The following is a 16097-nucleotide window of genomic DNA, read 5'->3' as shown; positions in this document are numbered from 1 at the left end:
GGCACAAGTATACATATGTAACAAACCTGCACGTTATGCACATGTACCCTACAACTTAAAGTATAATAATAATAAATAAATTAAAAAAAAAAAAAAAGAACGTAATCACTAAGCAGGAGTCACAGCCACACAACTAAGATGCACGGTATCCAAAGTGCAGCTGGAGACAGGAAAGCTGCTTGGGGATTCTCCCAGTAGAACCTTTTAGCTCCAAACACCTGTGGTGGGACCTGGTGACTCTGAGAGAACTGCAGCTCAGAGCAGAGAGCTGTAGGGAACCATTTGCCCTATCCCTCACTAGTCATGAGGTGAGCCGAATGGAACCATCTCTTCCTTGTGATTCAGGGATATTGACTTTTCAGCAGCCTGAGTTCAGGTTCGTTCGCCAACTTTCTAAGGAATAGCTAAATCTACATAACTTAGCATAAGGCTGATTGTGGAAAGTAATGGCTAATTTTATGAGAGGTGGGTCTGGTTGTCCTGAAGTTCTGAGCTTTGGCTTTGCACTCTCTTTCTTTCCACAGTTCTTTCTTTCTTCTTTCCCTTTTTTTTTTTTTAAAGAGATAAGGTCTGTCACCCAGTTTGAATGCAGTGGCACAATAATAGCTCACTGCAGCCAGCCTTGAACTCCTGGGCTCAAGTGATCCTCCTTTCTCATCCTCCTGAGTAGCTGTAACTACAGGAGTGCACCATCACACCTGGCTAATTTTTTTTTTTTATTTTTATTTTTTAAGAGTAGAGAAAGAGTCTCACTATGTTGCCCAGGCTGGTCTCAAATGCCTGGCCTCAAGTGATCCTCCTACCTTGGCCTCCCAAAGTGCTGGGATTACAGACATGAGCCACCATATCAGGCCCACAATTTCCTTCTTAATCTTTTCACTTTCTTGTTATCAGGAGTGCTGAATTTAAGACATCCTATTGAGGAGATAAAAACAGTCAATCAGCTTCTAGATATACAATTGAAGACATGGGAGGCTTTGGAAAATAGAAACATTGATTCATTGTTTGCAGCCTTCATATATACATGTAGGCATGAAGCATTTATTCAATTAACTTTTATTGAGTGTTTTCCTTGTGGTAGCCACAAGGAAATGTTGGATTTGGGGATATAGTGCATGGTATGCTCAGTATTCTCCACTCTCCCAAACTTGTTCTATTCCATCCATCCTCAAATGCAAAAAAAAAAAAAAAAAAAAAAACAGTGACTCATCCTCCAATCTTCCTCCCCATATCCAATTTCTACCTCCCTATATCCAATTACTCATCAAGTCTGCTGAATTCACCTCCTAAATATTTATCATATTCACTTTTTTCCTCTATACTAATTATCACCATTGTAGTTGAGATACACATCTCTTGCGTGGATAAGGGCAATCACCTACTTCCTATTCCCTTTTTTACATCAGCCTCACCTGCTACCGACTCGTCATCCTCCAAACCACTTCTAAACACAGAATGCATACAGTTTACCCTTTGTGAATCTATAAAGTTCTTTGTGTGAGCAATTTGGTCATAGCTATGAAGAGATATACAACAATTGATGAGTTTTCATGCAATATCACTCCAGTGATTTATCCCAAGAAAATCATTTTTTTAAAAGAAAATAGTTATGTACAGAAATAAAAATATAGACATAAATTTCATATTAGTAGGAAATTAAGAAAATATTTAACAGTGGAAGAATGGACAGGCAAGATAGTTTATTAGTAAATAAAATAGAATATAATGATTACATAATAAGCACAATAGCTTTTTATGACTGGAAATATTTACAAAATAAGTGAAATTTTAAGATGTAAAAATAATTCTAAAATAAAAATTATGTAAAGTCATATATACATATACTTTATGAACAAAATATAGTCTTGACATATATCATTATTTGTACATACTTGTTCTCCTCTCAACCAATCTATAATATATAATTACATGAAAATTCTAAAATATGGCTGGACATGATGGCTCACGCTTGTAATCAGCACTTGGGAGGCCAAGGTGGGAAGATCACTTGAGACCAGGAGTTCAAGACCGGCATGGGTGACATGGTAAAACTGTCTCCATAAAAAATACCAAAAAAAGTTAGCCAGGCATGGTGGTGCACACCCATAGTCGTAGCTACCAGGAAAACTGAGGTGGGAAGATCGCTTGAACCTGGGGAATTGAGCCTGCAGTGAACTGTGACTGTGCCACTGCACTCCAACCTGGGCAACAGAGTGAGTGAGACCTTGTCTCAAAAACAAAAAAATACTAAAACACAAAATAAATATAAAGAAGTCTAAAGATTCCTGATGTCTCCCATGATTAATTGTCCAGTGCTTCTTCTGAAATATCAAATATAGCATTCTTTCAAAAACATTTTGGAGTCTCCTGATTTTTGTAGGTATCCTGAGTACAAGCTTGATCTGCATGTTGAACAATCCAGCATTCATTGGTAGAAAGGGGCTGCTAACGTTTTCTTTAGATATCTCTGCATTGTTTGGCTTGTTATAATGAGTACATATTAATTTTGTGGTTAACTTTGCAACCCAGTGAGGTAGAGACAAAAAAAAATGAATTTCCAAATTCGACTTGTTTAGTTATTAATTTCCAACGGTGAGCACTGAAGGGCTACAGTAAGAACTAAAGCATGAAAAACGCTTCTAGACTCAGTTGTGTCATGTCTCCTCAAATAAAGTGGCAATTGAAAGGGTTATGTTGAGAAATCAACCAAAAAACTTTTAAGTGAAAAAAAGTTTGGGGCCTTCCAGAGACACATATATTTTTTTCACAGCTCAAATCACAGGTGACTGTTGCTAAGCCCTCCTCTTTATATTCCTGGACACAGAAAAACTCTAGTTACTGAAAAGTAGCAAGGCTAAGTGCAAAGTAGATGTGTTGTGTCTTACACTGTGACAAACCTACAGAGGGAAGCTTCTCCAAAGGAAGATATCAGGTGTAGTGATACTGTGACTTCAAACCATGCAACTGCAGAGCAGAGTTCTTGAATCAACAGAGAGGGGTGATGACTTACTGACCAAATACCAAGATTTTAAAATATACCTCTGAAGATTCTGTTTCATATCTGTGGGTGGGTTGAAAGTGAGCGAAAAATGAAAAAATAAATGTATAGACAGCATAGTTGAAATCTTTCCACGATCCAAAATTCTTTTGCTCTGATTCTAATTAGTATAAACTAGCCAAGGTATTTATAATAGATACCTTCAGTTTATTCAGATGAAAAGGGTAAAAAGAAAATACACATTCAACCCTGTGAAAAATATGCATGCCTGTTGATTTCTTATCACTTTGATGTAGCTTAAAGAGGAGAAAAAGTTAAAGATAGTAAGATGAGTCAAAGTGGAAGGAAAATAACAATTGCTTTGGGAGGCCGAGGCAGGCAAATCACGAGGTCAAGAGATTGAGACCATCCTGGCCAAGATGGTGAAACCCTGTCTCTATTAAAATACCTAAAAATTAACTGGGTGTGTTGGCGCACACCTGTAGTCCTAGCTACTTGGGAGGCTGAGGCAGGAGAATCACTTGAACCCAGGAGGTGGAGGTTGCAGTGAGCCAAGATCGCACCATTGCACTCCAGCCTGGGCAACAGAGGGAGATTCCATCTCAAAATAAATAAATAAATAAATAAGTTGGTGAAAGAGATCAAGAGTGTGGGAAAGACTACATTTCATTTATCTTTTTGTGTTTGTGCATGCATGTGTGTGTGTGTTTGTGTGTGTGTGTCTGTCTGTGTGTGTGTGCGCGTACAGATACAGAAGCTGAGTTATCACACTGCCAGTACATCATTCTCATTGCTCTGTGCTGGGTCACTCTCTTGATTGGTTGATTCTTATTTATTCACATTTCCTTTTTGTTCCATCTTCCCCTTAATAAACAATCACCTTAATAGGTTTGATGTTTGTTTCTCCATTTGTAGGCATTCTTATAAATCATGGATTTTTTGTGTGTGTATGTATTTTTAAATTATACAAATGACATTATGCTATAAATTAGTGTTACTCAGAATACTGGTCCCCAAACTTCTGTTGCTCTTCTGCATTAAGTACAAAAATTGAGAATTAGCATGGAGAAACTTTTTCCTGTTATGTTTGTTCTGATTATACTTATTGAGATAGAATTTTATATCTTTCAAATCTCATAATAAAAATTTGGGCCTATATTTTGAATATCATTACTTTTTAACATTTCCTTTTTTAGTAATTATTTTCATTGTATTATATAAAAAATTGGTTGTGGATGATTAGAATTTTAATAAAACTGGTCCTTCACCACAAATCATTTGAGAATGACTGCTGAAGTCTTCATCATACTTAATACTTTTTTATTTCAGCATTGTGTTTTTAAGATCTATCCATATTTGAATTTGTGGTTTGAAAGCAGAATGAAAAGAAAAAAAAGATCTTTCTACAATCTGAGTATTTTATAATTTTCCTTGATTTCCTTTTGAACCCAAGGGTTATGAAGAGAACACTTTTTGGTTCTAAAGTTTATGAGTTTTTCAACTGTCTATTTTTAATTATTATCTAAATTTATTGCATTAAAATCAGAGAACATAGTTTTGATGATATTGATTCTCAGGAGAGAGATTTCACAGATTATTTTGGAACACATGTTTGTTACAGAATTAACTCACTTCGTAAAAGTGTACATCAATTGTAATTATTCTCCAGTAATGATCTGTATACTGGAAGTCTGTTAATATTTTTTGCTTTAAGAAGGAAAAAAACACTAGGCATGGTGACTCACACTTACGATCCCAGCACTTTGGGAGGCCAAGGCAGGAGGATCACTTGAGCCCAGGAGCTCCAGATCATTCTGGGCAACATTGAGAAACCCCATCTATACAGAAAAATTCAAAAATTAGCTGGGAATGGTGTGGTGCCAGCTACTCAGGAGGCTGAAGCCGGAAGATCATTTGAGCCCAGGAAGCCAAGACTGCCTAAACCGCGATTACACCACTGCACTCCAGCCTAAGCAACAGCACGAAACCCCATCTCAAAACAAAAAATTTTTTAAAAAAATTTAAAAAAAGAAGGGGCTGGGCGCGGTGGCTCACACCTGTAATCCCATCGTTTTGGGAGGCTGAGGAGGGTGCATCACAAGGTCAGGAGTTCAAAAACAGCCTGGGCAATATGGCGAAACCCCGTTTCTATTAAAAAATACAAAAATTAGCCAGGCATGCTGGCGTGTGACTGTCCCAGCTACTCAGGAGACTGAGGCAGGAGAATTGCTTGAACCCAGGAGGTTGCAGTGAGCCGAAATCATGCCACTACACCCCAACCTGGGCGACATAGTGAGACTCTGGCTCAAAAAAAAAAAAAAATTACGAAAAAGACTAATGGTTATCATAAACATGAGCTTTGGCCCAAATGGTACTGTTGCCATTGGCTCATTCTGGGCCTTGATGGTAGGCTCGAGCATGGCTTACAGAACACTGCTCTGTAGTAGCCTGGAAAGCTTTCTGGGAAGCGTAGCTGGCACAATTTTAAGCTCTTGCTCACCTCAGTTTCATTGGGAAATGCTTGAAGGAACAAACCGTGGTAAATTCAGGATCATGACATTTAATCATGTCTACAACTGGGTCAAAAATGTGTTTCCCAAATCCAAAATCCAGTATCCTTGGCCCTCACTCCTGTTTCCCTGCTCCTCACCCAGATTTTCTTCTACTGGCAACTTTAAAGCATGAGGTGAACTGAGGCAAGTAGAGAATCCTCACTAAATAAATCTGAATGTTGACTCTACTTAGATAAACAGAATAGGGCAGATTCCACTCTGTTATGAAAGTGGCTTCTTTCAAATATTTAGGGACAAATAGTTAAAATGTGACATTAAAACAATATGACCTAACATTGAAGAGACCTTGGACTGGAAATGTTTTCCTTCATAATTTGTTCTCCTTACATCACAAAGCTGTGGTAAGGGTCAAGTGAGATAATATGTGTAACTGCTTCAGAGACAATAAAACAAAAAGAAAATTTTTTTTTAACTCTTGTTGTTTTTTACTTTTAAGATTGGTATTGCTGTGTGGGATTTGAATTATGTTAAGTTTGGAAATATAATTTTAAAACTTTAATATTTGTCTGCTTTTGCTTTCAAATAAAGCTTTAAATTTGGAATCATGTTTTTATTTGCAGAAAATGTATAAAGGTACTATACAGCATTCACTAGCCTATCACCTAGTTTTCTTTGTCTTTTCTTTTCTTTTCTTTCTTTCTTTTTTTTTTTTTTAAACGGAGTCTCAATCTGTTGCCCAGGCTGGAGTGCAGTGGTGTGATCTCAGCTCACTGAAACCTCCACCTCCCAGGTTCAAGTGATTCTCCTGCTTCAGCCTCCCAAGTAGGTGGGATTACAGGTGCCTGCCACCACGCCCAGCTAATTTTTGTATTTTTAGTAGAGACGAGGTTTCACCATGTTGGCCAAGCTGGTCTTGAACCCCTGGCCTCAGGTGATGCGCCCACCTCAGCCTCCTAAAGTTCTGGGATTACAGGTATGAGCCACCATGCCTGGCCCCAATAGGCATGAGCCACCGCACCTGGCCCCAGTTACAGGACTGAGCCACCATGCCCTGCCCCAGTTTTCTTTAACGTTAGTGTCTTACATTACTATAGTACATTCGTCAAAACCACGAAACCAACTCAGGTACCATGCTACTGTGTAACTTTCACACTTCATTCAGATTTCACCAATTTTTACACTCCTGTCCCTTTTCTGTCCAGCACCCCATCCAAATACCACATCACATTTAGTTGTCACATCTCCTTAATCACCTCTGGTTCCCTATTTCTTAGTCTTTCTTTGTCTTTTCACAACCTTCATAAATTAAGGAAGTCTGTTCTGGTGTACCAATCACGAATTTTGTAAAATGTCCCTCAATTTAGGTTTCTCTGCTGTTTTTCTCACTAACTTTTTGTTGAATTTTATCTAAGCAAAATTTTTATGTAAAACCTTCCATTAATATAGGGCCCAATAAATACCGCAGATAATTAAATGGATCTTGGTAACTGACTTACACCTTTTTTTCACATAATTCCTTGTTTGTGGAAATTCCACATGCCTTGCAGATGATATTTCTCCAGTTTTTAACATGTCACTGTTAAATCAACACCAACTGACAGATTTTGTTTGCCAATCTTTAATAGAAGAACCACAGGGAAACCAGCCTAGCAATGTGCTGAATATCATGGATTTAATAGGTACAGTGTGAGAATGAATCCATGTTGCTGATATTAATATATCAATTGATTATCTGTATAATGGTTTTACTTTTCAAAACTAGCATTTAAGTTGTAATACATGTTAAGTGCAAAAAATTAGTAAATCTAGATCAAGCACATTATAGATAAGATAAATTAATCTTGAAAAATGAATTATGTAATTGATATTGCAGTTAAAAATGAAAAGAGATAAAACAGTAAGAAAAACTCAAAGACTACTTTCACCTCTCTTTCTCTCCCTCTCTCTCCACACACACACCCACGCGCACACACACACACACTTATAACTACTTAATGAGAACTTGATTAAAAGTGCTTAAGTCAAAGACCATGAAAGTTATTCCTAAGGATAAAAAAAAATTATTATTATATTATTGGAACAGAATAGATCTTAATCTCAAAAATGATAAAAAGTTATTCAATTAAGTGGTCATTAATCTAGAGTCAGTTCAACTATAAAAAATAAGGTGGGTGTCTTTCCTGAATGAAGAGATTAAAGAGAAATACAGTGCGATGGAATAAATCAAGATCACAAGAGGCTCCTTTTTTTTTCTCCTCGCTTTCTTAAGTGCAATTCAGAATCACTTCTGGGTATTAAGGAAATTCCTATTTTATCTTTGTAGCTGTAACTTCTGGGGAAACCATTTGAGGTCAGGAAATTGATGAGTTCTGAAAATAAACATTAAACATTCCATTAGTCACACCTATATAGGTCATCCTACCAGTTCATTTACCTTTCACAGTAAGCATCTTAGTAAAGACAAACTTTTGCAACACCCTTGAGATGCACGAGACAAATAGAAAAAATAAGATACACAAGCTGGTAATCCCAGATACTTAGGCAGCTGAGGTGAGATGATCCCTTGAGCCCAGGGATTTCAGGCTGCAGTAAGCCATGATTGCGCCACTACACTCAGCTTGGTCAACAGAGCAAGATGCTGTCTCTTAAAAAAAAAAAAAGAAAAGAAAAAGAAAAAACTTCAGAAAGTTAAATAGCTTTGCCAATGTTGTCCAGTGAATTCATTAGATCAGACTGTATTTATAAATGCCAAAATCTTGTAAATTTTCATAATTTAGTCATTTCAAAATTTAGAAAATAATTTTAGTACTTTCCAAGAATACACTTAATATTTTTTTAACAAAACAGTTCCTGTCAAAGTACCATTATCTTCTTGTTATTAGGATACCAAATGTCTTTGGAAAGAATGTACAGATTCATGTAGATTTTTATGATAGATGACACAAGAATTTTTCAGAAACATCTTGTATTTTGAGACCTGAATTAAATACTTTAAAGAAATATCTCACACAAACAAAACAAAGAGCAATACAGAAATGATATATCACTCTGCTGTGTTTTCTAACAGAACTCAGCATGTAACTTACAGATTTTTCCATTGTTTTATATTAGATTAAGCCATATAAAACTGCAGATATTATTGTTTTGACCTACGAAATACCAAGTTTACATAGTTTAACTTAATTCTCAGTGGTATAAATGTATTTTACTTGCTCGCCAATTGTAAGCAACTTGAAGGTAAAAGACCATACATTATTTTCCTTTCTATCTTAAGCACATAGTATGCAGGACTAGAGAAATAATATACATAGGATAAATGATTGCTAAATTTAGACAAATGAGTGAATGAGTGAGCTGCTCTCAGAAATCAATACATTTAATTTCTGGTATCCGCCCAGGATAAGACAAATACTCCATTCAAAATAACACTGTCATTTTGTTTTGTATTTTTAAGTTGTATTTATACAACTGCAAATATCTAGATAACCGGTTATTAACATATTTTACTTTTCCTGTGGAAGTTGTGATGAATAGATATAGTTTAAAACTGAAACATATAGCTATAGAATTTCTACTCTTTCTGTTTACATTATATACCATACAAATAAAGCTATTAAAACTAGTAAACACTATTTCAGTCACGCTAAAAGTTATGGTATAACAAATATGTAAATTCATGCTCTTAAATGTTTATATTAACATTTGTACTTAAATGTTTATATTACATTAACTTAAAAAATATAGATATATCAAACATCCTTCTCGTTAGAACTAAGGCAAATAGGATGTAGTTATCTATAGGAAAAAGACAAACCTGGTGCAGTGGCTCACATCTGTCATCCCAGCACTTTGAGAGGCCGAGGTGGGTGGATCACCTGAGGTCAAGAGTTCAAGACCAGCCTGGTCAACATGGTGACAACCCATCTCTACTAAAAATATAAAAAATTAGCCGGTCATGATGGTGGGCACCTGTAATCCCAGCTATTCATGAGACTGAGGCAGGAGAATCACTTGAACCTGGGGGGCAGAGGTTGCAGTAATCTGAGATCGCGCTGTTGCACTCCAGCCTGGGTGGCAGAGCAAGACTCCATCTCAAAAAAAAAAAAAAAAGAAAAAGGCAATGCACAGTAGATTATAATTTAAGCAACTGAAAATTTCTTCAATCTTTTTTCCAGTTTTGCACTTTTAAAGATACCCTCATTGTCACATGCTTTTAAAAAAATGATACTCGTATTATTTGTTGCCTATTAATTTGCATAGTTTTCCATCTAAACAAAATCTACTCCTCCAAAGCTTACAATATAGCCTGTTCATGGGGCAGAGAGCCCAGCCTGGTGAGCAGCCTGCAGTGTAGGGCCAAAGAGGGACCTACAAAAGTGTCTCATTAGGGGCTCCTGGCACTAGAGTCAAAACAAGAGAACATTTTATCATAGAGCATTGGGATATTCTAGGAAAAATAAAAGCTACTGTTTCTAGAGCTCCTGCTGTGTACGGCCAACATTTTACATATACCATTTTACATAATCTTCATAGCAATCCTGCAAGACAAATATCATCATCCCATTTATAACTCAGAGAATTTAAATAGTTTGCCCATGTCACTTAGCTGGAATCCAGGTCTCACATGCTGGAAAGCCCACCATGCATTGCCACCACTGTATGGTGACAGCCTTTCCATTTCTCCAGCAGATACTGAGCAGCAATTGATCTATGGCTGACATTTGTGCTAGTCCTCGTGCCTTGGCCTCAGGAAGCTTAGTGTAGGCAAGACACAGAATAAACAAATACCTTCCCAAATACACATTGTCCAGGAGTTATAAGGTACAGTATGGAAAAACCAAGCAGGGTCAATGGAATGACATGCGAGAATGGCAGCTCTTTAGATCAGGTGGCCAGAGAAGGCTCTCTGAGTAGGTGCGGTGTGAGCAGAGGCCAGCATTAAGAAAGGGCGTGAGATGTGCTATTCTGAGAGGCAAGGATAAAGTCCTCAGGTGGCATCCTTGGAAACACCCTGACATGGCACTAGGGTGGTGGCATTCAACCAAATTGTTTCTGTTCAATCAGATTACGTTCAACCGACTCACCTGAGGCCTACCAGGTTACTCTCAGGAACTTCTTTGCTATATACCATGTTCACCTCCCAAAGGTGGCACTTCTTGTGGGCAAAGGAAAATGTGTGCAGAGATCAAGCCTCGCCTTCCTAGCTAAGCCTGACATTTTGCCAGTGCGGTGTTGTGAGTGAGTATAACCCAGCTTTTCATGGAATCATTGCCCTGTGGAACCTGGATGGGGCTCTGGGTCTTCCTCTTTGCTCTGCAATTAGCTCTAGAAATCATAGCAAGCTGCCTCAGGGGTGAGCTTGATCAGACAAGGAGCCTTCCATAGAGCAGACAGTGCACTGCCTTGCACGAGGGCTTCCAGCCATTTTTAGAAAGCTTCACATGTCTGCAGTGCTGGGGGAGGCAGCCACGCAACTTCCCATCACTGGAACCCACTCATGCTTTCTCGCTCAATGAGGGCCCACACATTTTGGGGAGAATATAAAGACCAATAAAACATTTCAATTCTCAAGTTTATGATCTAGTGGAGGAGACAGACAGTACTCCTACAGTGATAAATGCCATCAGTGGTGCACACTCTAAGGAATTATGAAAGAACTTGAGATTGCTTTTAATTGGACATTGAATCAGGTACCCTGCAAAATGTCTAGCAAAGAACCCAAGACTTAGTAAACATTCAATGCACATCAGCTATTACTCTTATTAGGATTGGCTTCACATAGGAAGCAGAATTTGAGGCAAGGTAGGATTGCCAGATAAAGTACAGGATGTCCAGTGAAGTTTGAATTTCAGATAAACAACAAAAAAAATTTAAGTGTGTCTCAAATATCACATGAGACATACTTATACTAAAATAGATTTGCTGTTTATCTGAAATTCAAACTTCACTGGGACACCCTTATTTTTATTTGCTATTTGACCAACCTAATACATCTGGCAAATCTAAGCTGAATTTTTTTTTTTACTTTTATTGAAGTATAATTGACAAATAAAAGTTGCATAATTTAGGTTGTACAGCTTGATGTTTTTTTACTTTCCTTCAAAGGGGAACTTCTCTCTGATTGGTGTTTTGATACACATAAACATTGTCAAATGATTACCATAATTAATCTAATTAGCACATAAAACACCTCATATCGTTACTTTTTTGTGTGGTGAGAAGACTTAAGATCTACCTTTTTAGCAAATTTCAAATATGCAGCACAGTATTAGCAACCATAGTCACCATGGTGCACATTAGACTCTAGAACTTACTCCTATTGCATAACTCAAATTGTGTGCCCTTTGACCAACATCTCCCCCATTTCTCCTATGCCTCAGGCCCTGGCCACCACCATTCTACTCTTTTCTTCTGTGAGTTTGACTATTTTAGATTTCACATGTAAGAAAGATCATACAGTATTTGTCTTTCTTTTCCTTTGTTTCTTTCTTTTTTTTTTTTTTTTTTTTAAGAGGGAGTCTCGCTCTGTGGCCTAGGCTGGAGTGCAATGGTGAAATCTCGGCTCACTGCAACCTCCTCCGCCTGCCGGGTTCAAGTGATTCTCCCTGCCTCAGCCTCCCGAGTAGCTGGGATTACAGGTGCCCACCACTATGACTGGCTAAGCAGTATTTGTCTTTCTATATCTGCTCATTTCACTTAGGATAATGCCCTCTAGGTTCATCTGTGTTACTGCAGATGACAGAATTTCCTCATTTTTCAGGGCTGAGTAATACTCCATTGTGTATATATACACCACATTTTCTTCATCTTCTCATCCATCAGTGGACACTTGGGTTGTTTCCGTATCTCAGCTATTGTCAATAAAGCTGCAATGAACATGGGAACGCAGGTATCTCTTCAAGGTCCTGATTTCATTTCTTTTGGAAATACACTCAGAAGGGAGATTGCTGGCACAGAAACAGGAAAGAAATGGTATTTTTCATGGTACTTTATTATCTCCCTTAATTCACTGAGTACTTCCTATGTGACAGTCACTGTTCTGAGGGATTTACAAGAATTAACTCATTTATTCTTCATAAAAGCATGGGGTAGCTTATCAGCATCCTTATTTTATAAATGAGGAAACTGAGGTATAAAGAGGTAAAGTAACTTGTCCAAGAACATAGAGCAGGAAAGTGGTGCAGCTTGGATTATGAACCTAAGATGTTTGGTTCCTGGGGCTACTCTCATCTTAATATTTTAGATAGAGAAAAGTAATCTGTTCTAAATAAAGTTATAGAAAGCCTTCAGGGCCAGCCTACCACCAAAGTTATTTTTTACACACCAGATCACCCAACCCTAATTTCTGCATAAAGTGAAATATTGTTTGCTAACTCACTACTACTGGGGGCTACAGCTAGCTTAACTAAGCACCTTCTGTATTCTTTCACATATAGAAATATGGATATACCCTCTTATGCTCCTCTTTTCATTCTCAAAGTCACCCTGTTCCTGGAATGTGAGATCTTCTCCAATCGTTGGCTGGAGAATCAAACGCTACCTTTGCAACAGCTTATCGGAAGCAAACAAGCTGAGGGGAATTGAGCAAGAATTTCTGGGACACCAACAGCATAGGAGGAACAAAGGATGTAGAGGGAGGGTTGACTGTCTACACAGGACAAAGCCAATGATTAACCAAACCTCCTGCAGATTTAAATGGGATGGGAACTAGGAGTGGAGGCAATCCTTTCTTTCAGCTGGAGTGCTTCTCATGAGCCAGCCCCACCCTTAGAAAAGATGTTTTCCATGAGGATCGTCTGCCTGGTCCTAAGTGTGGTGGGCACAGGATGGGTATGGCCCTTTTCATTTTCTCTTCTTGCTTTCTCTCTGGTGTTTATTCCACAAAGAGCTTGGAGGTCAGAGTCTACCTGTTCTATGTCATGACACACTCTTAGCTTTATGAACTCCAGGCCTGGGAGGAAAGCTCCTGGATGGGATTGACACCTCAAGAATACAAGGTAATATGACCCCAAGAGGAAGATCTTAGATGGATGAGAGTGTACAAACTCACAAGGGAAACTTTAGCATCGGTCATTCAGTCTTACTACATTTTGTTTTGTTTTGTTTTAAAAAGGGCAAGAATTCTTTGCTATCCTTGTAGTTATAAAGCCTTGGTGCATTATATTGCTAGTTAATGGAATAAAACATTCTACGGTAAGATTTGTTTTCTTTAATTATTAATTTTTTGCTACTTGCCCATAATAAGCAGAACTTTTAGTTTTCGTACAGTTTTGCTGAAAGATTATTTTTGTGTTTGTCAAGACAAAAGAAAAAGCAAATTAATTATCTTTGGAAACATCTTTGCAGTATCAGAAGAGATTAGTTAGTAAGGCAATAGCTTTTAGGAAGTAATGGTATTCTTTTAGATTATGAATCCATCTCTAAAGGTTACATAGAAACTTGAAGGAGAGAGGAACATTAAGTTAAGATAGTGTAGGTTTTTTCTACCGAAGCAGCAATTACAGGAGAAAGAGCTCTATAGCTTTCAACTTTCTTTCTGTCTGCAGTCATTAGTAAAAATGAAAAGGTAAAATTTAACTGATTTTGTAGATTCAAATAATTTTCCTTTTAGGATGGATTCTTTAAAACTCCTAATATTTATTAAATGCTTATTTAGTGTCATACACAGTTAAGAAATTTGTACACCTTATCTCCTTTAATTCTCATAACAACTCCATAAAATGGGTCTTAGGGTTTCCATTTGAAGACAAGAAACCTGAGGCTTGCAGAAGCCCTGTGGCTGGTGTCCTTAATCTTTGTGAGAGTGCCATCTCTTCCTGGGGACTTATAGGCATGTCAGTGTCTCCTCTTCTGGCTAACATTGCTGTTGCTCTCTTTTGGGTATGTAAATGAATCTTTAAAGACTGCAGATACTGGTGACGGTGACTTTATAACTGAAGGAGGAGGCGTGCGTGGCCCAAGGGTTGTGGAAAGGCATCAATCTGCCTGCAAAGATTCAGACTGGCCCTTCTGCTCTGATGAAGACTGGGTAAGCAGTTAGCTGGGGAAGCAGCAAATTCCTTCCCTCTGTTGCTAGAGGGGCTCACAGGCTGACCTGATTGGTCCCAGAAACTTTTTAAAATAGAAAATAATTGAATAGCTCCCTACATACCAAATAAAGAAAAGGAACCTACTAGCAAGAGCACTGTTTAATTACCTCCCCAACTCTGGATCATTAGTGGGTGAACAGACTGGATTTCAGTTGCATGCTCAGGCAAAACGAGGCACCTGAGTATAGTGGCCTCAATTTCCTGGCATCTAATTTATGGCTAAGTGGAACGTCATTCCAGAATTTCTCTGCAACCTCTAACTAGTCCTCTTACCTACTTTTAAGCCAACTTGTCTGGAAGAGGTAGGAAGAAATGGGGACTGCATGGAAACATGCAAAATTATTCTGAATCCAAGAGCTAGATCCTTACTGTAATTTTCTCTCTTCACTTTCAGAACTACAAATGCCCTTCCGGCTGCAGGATGAAAGGGTTGATTGATGAAGTCAATCAAGATTTTACAAACAGAATAAATAAACTCAAAAATTCACTACTTGACTATCAGAAGAACAATAAAGATTCTAACTCAGTGACCACTAATATAATGGAAATTTTGAGAGGCGATCTTGTCTCATCCAATAGTAAGTATTACATGTTTATTGCTTTGATTTTGTAACAGAAACAACAAAGATCCTAAATAAATATGATATCTGCTTATATCTATGACAATTTCATCCCAAAGTACTTAGTGTAGAAATACATGCCTTCATAACATCCCTGAAAATTTTAAGGGGGAGCTTTTGTTTTTGCTATTTTTTCAAAGTAAAAGATGTTAACTGAGATTGTTTAAGGTCACAAAATAAGTCAGAATTTTGGATTAAAAACAAGAATTTAAGTGTGTTCTTTTCAACGGTATATACTGAAAGTAGGATGGGTCAGACTCTGAGTTGGATATTTTTGTTTCTGCCTTGCAGAGGTGAAAACTGACAGGTCAAGGAACTTATTCAAAGACACAAAGCTGGGAGTTCAACCCTCAGACTCCACTGAGCTGATTAGGTAGATTTTTAACTTTAAAATATAGGGTCAAGCTACATCATTTTCAGCGTCTACTCATTAGGGTTAGGAAACATCGCATTCACTCTGGTCATGGACAGCGAGTCTAGGGAGGCCTCAGTTTCTGAAGTTTTGCTTTACCTTTTTACACCTTCACAGACACTTGACATTTAAAATCAGTGATGCAACACTAGCTGGCAAGTGAGTGATCCTGTTGACCCAAAACAGCTTAGGAACAATTTCAAATCTATAGATAAAAAGAAAAATTCATCAGTAAGAAAATCCAATATGTTCAAGTCCCTTGATTAAGGATATTATAAAATATTTGGAATGCAATCAAATCAATTATTTTAACTCCAAATTACACCTTTAAAATTCCAAAGAAATTTCTTCTATATTTATTTGAGATTACTAATTGCTAATAGGACATCTTAACTGGGATTCATGGATGGCTGCAGGGCATAACATTATCCAAAAGTCAAATGTCCCATAGGTTTTGAATTCACA

General features: G+C 37.6%; 1 protein-coding gene across 2 annotated transcripts in view; it reads left to right on the top strand.

Annotated features, from left to right (window-relative positions):
- Positions 1-13215: 13215 nt before the first annotated feature.
- FGA (fibrinogen alpha chain) overlaps positions 13216-16097 on the top strand; it is a 9779-nt gene continuing 6897 nt past the window's right edge. For both annotated transcript variants that reach the window (XM_011970469.1, XM_011970468.1), the window contains exons 1-3: positions 13216-13341; positions 14414-14539; positions 14995-15178. In XM_011970469.1, coding sequence (XP_011825859.1) covers positions 13288-13341; positions 14414-14539; positions 14995-15178 — 364 coding nt within the window. In that variant the 5' untranslated portion in view covers positions 13216-13287. The remainder of the gene's footprint in view (positions 13342-14413; positions 14540-14994; positions 15179-16097) is intronic.

The sequence above is a fragment of the Mandrillus leucophaeus genome, unplaced genomic scaffold, assembly GCF_000951045.1.
Source record: "Mandrillus leucophaeus isolate KB7577 unplaced genomic scaffold, Mleu.le_1.0 Scaffold95, whole genome shotgun sequence".
Lineage (NCBI taxonomy): Eukaryota > Metazoa > Chordata > Mammalia > Primates > Cercopithecidae > Mandrillus > Mandrillus leucophaeus.
The sequence above is the reverse complement of the archived record's forward strand: the minus strand, read 5'-3'. Positions and strand labels throughout refer to the sequence as shown.